Source organism: Populus alba, chromosome 2, assembly GCF_005239225.2.
Source record: "Populus alba chromosome 2, ASM523922v2, whole genome shotgun sequence".
Taxonomy (NCBI): Eukaryota; Viridiplantae; Streptophyta; class Magnoliopsida; order Malpighiales; family Salicaceae; genus Populus; species Populus alba.
The window spans coordinates 12,312,388-12,316,818 of NC_133285.1; the positions used below are offsets into that span (position 1 = coordinate 12,312,388).

Sequence of the window (4,431 nt, forward strand, 5' to 3'; positions counted from 1 at the left end):
GGTTTCTCCACCACTGCAAACCTCAATTATATTCAAACATGATACACAAAGATTTATGAACTAGATTATATTTGATCATCCAAGCAAAACTTAGTGGAATTGAGACTCAAGAGAAACTTGGACATTTATTACTTGAACCATATTTGTGGATTATTTTCATACTTAACAAATAAAAATTTAAAAGGTTTAAATTTTATAATTGTTGCTTAATTTATTAGGAATAGAACTATATAGTTATGGTTCATTTACATTAGTATTTAATTGAATTGAAAAAAGAGTTTGGCAAAGTATTTAATATCTAATTGAAATTCAACATATTACTAATTCAATTGAGGTGTGCATATTTTTTCTTGGGCTGAACATGGATTGGCCCTTGAGTTCAAAGACAGAAGGAAGCTTGACTACAAGACTCATTTGTCGACAAAAATAATAATCGACCTTAGTGATTCAACAGTGTCAAGTTAAATGGTCACTGATATCAATCAATGATAAAAATTACTTTAGAGATAATAGGTTAATCTTCCCCTAAGAGCTTATATCAATAAATTTTTTATTATTATTTATTTTATATAAAATAATTTATAAAATTAATTTTTTTTAATTTATTAAATTAGATCTCAAATTTTTATTATTATTTATTTTATTTAAAATAATTTATAAAATTAAAATTTTATTTTCAATTCCATTCTCCAAATTTTTTATAACCTATTATCAGCAAACAAAAATCATTAATTAACCACACGGGGCCGGTTCAAAAGCAAATGCCGCTTGAGCTGGGAGAAAGCCAAGACGTTGCCGTTACCTTCATAGTCTAAGCTACCAATCACCGGATCCCTCCTGGTTCCCTCACCAGTCTGTGAAAAATGATGAAGAGTAGATTCCGAGCTACTCTACTCCCTTTATTCACTGGTAATAACTATTCCTTACAAAACCCTAACCCTGTGTTTTGAAATAGGGAGTCCAATTACTTAACTTGATTTGAATTGAATTTATTTAGCAGGTGAGTACGGCTTAAATCCTCTAACAAAAAGCTCCACTTTGCTTGACAGGTAATTTCTCGAAACACATTTTCTACTTGTTTGGTTATAGTGTTACTGAACCCGCTCATTCCATCAGGGTTTTAGCTTTCTCAATTGTTTAATTATCAGAATTCTGAACGAATTTGTGTATCTTCGTCGTGGTTGATTCAGCTTCAGTGTTCTGAACCAGTCTTTGTATCGATTAGGGCATTTAATGTAGATTCAGCTTAAAGGCAAAATTTCCTCTGTATCTGAATTGGGACAGTAGCAGCCACTGTATCGCGAGTCTATAGATTTTGGATAACTGAAAATTCATGCTATCTTAGTGATAACTTGGGGCCTGCTTATACTTAGAAATTTATTAAGAGCTCAACTGTGCAGCAGATTGGGCATGGATTTCTGCATACCTGTTAATAAGATTGTTCATTATTTAGAGAATTTATAGTGGTTTGTGGATGTTAGATGTTTTGCTGCTCGACCATTTGCCAGTTTTCAGTTAGAGAGGATTGAAGGTCTGACTAGGTCTACACACAGCTGTGCTGATGAAGAAGATGATTTCTCAGAGTTGGGCCTACCTGTGGAACGAAGTGTTGGTACATTTCCCATGTTGATGACAGAGAAACCTGAAACTTTCAAGGTATGTTTCCGCAGAACTGACACTCTTTCATATTTGTACTGGATTGAATAATTTCGAATGTGACTTGACTTGAGCTTAATTCCTCGCTCAAGAAGCAGAGAAGTATCAGTACCAAAAAAGCTTCATCTTTGCCACCAGAAAGCATTGAGAAGTTGACGGGCACAGCCTCAAAACATAATAACTGCACTTCCAAGGTATATTTCCATCAGAACTGACTCTCTCTCTCTCTCTCTATTCGTACTGAATTGAATAGTTTCAAGTGTGACTTGACTTGAGCTTAATTCCTCACTTTAGAAGCAGAAAAGTGTTAGTACCAAAAAAGCTTCATCTTTGCCATCAGAAAGCATCAGGAAGTTGGTGAACACATTATCGAAACAGAATAACTGCGCTTCAACACCACATCTCAAACCTGAGAACATCACTGATTCCTCTTGTTCTAACCTTGCTAAGAAAAATGCATCCAACTTCAAAAGTTCTACATCAGTTACTATTGAGAATGTACCTTCTCTTATCCATCTTTGCCGGTTGAAAGAGGCAGTGTCAACTTTTGGGAAGATCTCAAATGCTTCCATGAGGGCTGTTCCAAATGGACTCGACTGTTGTGATATTGAATTTGAGGTAGTTAATTAAACGTAATATGATTCCAAAGCCTATCCTGTTTCTGTTTTCTCTTCTCCTTATTACACGAGTGTTTGACCAGGATTGGTTTATTGTACTTTTATTTTTTGTTTTGAAGAGTGTGGAATCAAGGAATAGAGCAGTGTCAGTTGGTAGGATTACATTGGAGAACTTCAACCTTCCAATCCTTCCTCTACATGTCCTACATCTTGTTTCAATAAGAATTAGTAACGTTAGCTCAGAAACAGATGATTCTTTGATTTGCTCATTATGCATGTCATGTGGTCCTTTGGAGGGGATGGTGAGGGATAAAGGTATCGTGGATACCTCATTTAGCATAAGGGACAAATCAGACACAGAGAAGATACAAAAAAGGTAAGAAACACTCACTTTCATGAAGATAAAGCCATGTTTTCTGTTCTGTTTGTTATTTAAACTGGACGTGGTGTCTTCTCCCAAAGGAGGCGGCACCAATTCCTTAGTTTCATCTGGCTGAAGTTGAAGTTATTATAAGCATTTCCCCTTTCGTTCAGGGTCCTTCAATATTTTCTCAAGTTTTTCCCTCTTCTGCCTCTCTGTTCCCCCTTTTTTTATTTTTCCTGATATCCCTATGTTAAAGAGAAAAATTTAGATGATGCTGATACCTTTTGCAGTTGCTGCATCTACCAAACTATTATTGTATAATGGACTTGACAAGAGAAGGGGGGCAATTTCTCCCCTTAGTTTTTCCTAAAAATTCATAACAACCCTTATTTGTTTAGAAGTTAAAATTTGCCCCCTTATTTAGACATTCGCCCCCATATTTCTTGAAACTTGTGCCTCGGCTCTTAACTAATCTACTATATAATGGTGTTTTTTTTTTAACAAAATAGTTGTGTATGAAACTACTGTTTAAATGGACTATATAGTGACTGTTTCAATTAAATTTATGATTTAATTTTGTTGAAGTACAACTTCGCTTTTTAGAGCAATACTATGTTATGTAATAGTGCATAACGAAATAGTCCTTTCACTTTTCCCTCTCACAGGGAGATTTCCTCTACTCAAACTTTCTTTTCTGGTGTGTTATAAGAAGTTGAAGTTGAAATGGAAAATGCGATTTCAAATTAACAATGGGAAATAAACTATTTGTTCACTATATATTATCTGATTAGGTTTTTAAATTGAGGCCAACTTTCCTGTGTCCTGTGTATGTTATGAAATTTACTTTATCTTGATGTTGTTATGTTATCTTTATTAATCAAACAGCTCAAAATAGCGTATTTCTTCGTTGTGCTGTTAGGTTGAACCAAACAATTGTAGATGCCTGCAAATGGTCAGCTTGTTTGCAAACTGTAATGCCTACTTCTCCGGTCACAAATAACGAAAACGATGCTGAACTGCACTTGGGGTTGGAGGTTAGTGGTAAAATACACGAGTTAAAGAGTCAAATTTCACTGACACAAGTGCTTGCAGAAGACCTTGAGTATCTGTATCATGCGCTACTGCACCTTCAAAGTCATCCGAGCACTGGCAATAAACACTAACTAGAGCTTTTACATTCTGGTACATTCATCCTCCAAATTGAAAAAGAGAGAGAAGGGTATGGTCAGTTAAAAAATCATTATTAGATGGAGGTTCACAAACTAGAGAATTCTTGTTTTGGCTGCTATATCAAAAGCTTATGATAGCTCCATTTTCTGGGGGCAATATGTGTACCAGAGTTTTTTTTAGCTCTTTCTGTAGCTGCAGATTGACCTTTGCTAACAGAGATGTTGAGAAACAATTTTGCCATCCATATATATATTCAGGGCATAAGATTTTATCGACCTGTTGAAATTAGGGGTGTTTTGTTTTTTTTTTAACGTTCCAGCATGCGCCAACATATGATTCATTAAATATGTTTAGAACCTTTGCACCTTGTTTTAACTTCAAGGGGAATGAGCTTGCTGCAATTCAATAGTTGCAAAATAAAAAAAAGGTTTTTTCAATGAACGGATCAAATACCTCACGAACGTGTGCTATTTGCAATATTTATTTTATTATTTTCTTGAAAAAAAATCAAGTTGTGGTAAGAGTTCGTTTATTTTTGTCTTTTTAAGAAAAAAATGCAAAAAAGAAATAAGTTTTCTATCTGTTTCCAGAAATTGAACAGGGAAGTGATCGCAAGACCCTTAA

At 34.7% G+C, this 4,431-nt stretch overlaps 1 protein-coding gene across 10 annotated transcripts; it reads left to right on the forward strand.

The window, feature by feature from the left end:
* Positions 1-723: 723 nt before the first annotated feature.
* Positions 724-4,095, forward strand: LOC118046850 (uncharacterized). Of its 10 annotated transcripts, none has more exons than XM_035055908.2 (7): positions 724-909; positions 998-1,049; positions 1,482-1,656; positions 1,749-1,850; positions 1,951-2,274; positions 2,393-2,649; positions 3,557-4,095. In XM_035055908.2, the coding sequence occupies exons 1-7, from the start codon at positions 864-866 to the stop codon at positions 3,798-3,800; spliced, it is 1,200 nt and encodes a 399-aa protein (XP_034911799.1). In that variant the 5' UTR covers positions 724-863; the 3' UTR covers positions 3,801-4,095. The 10 variants fall into 10 exon arrangements, with proteins under 10 accessions (XP_034911799.1, XP_034911800.1, XP_034911803.1 ...); XM_035055909.2 differs by having other exon boundaries at positions 1,752-1,850; XM_035055912.2 differs by having other exon boundaries at positions 1,755-1,850.
* The last annotated feature ends 336 nt before the right edge of the window (positions 4,096-4,431 follow it).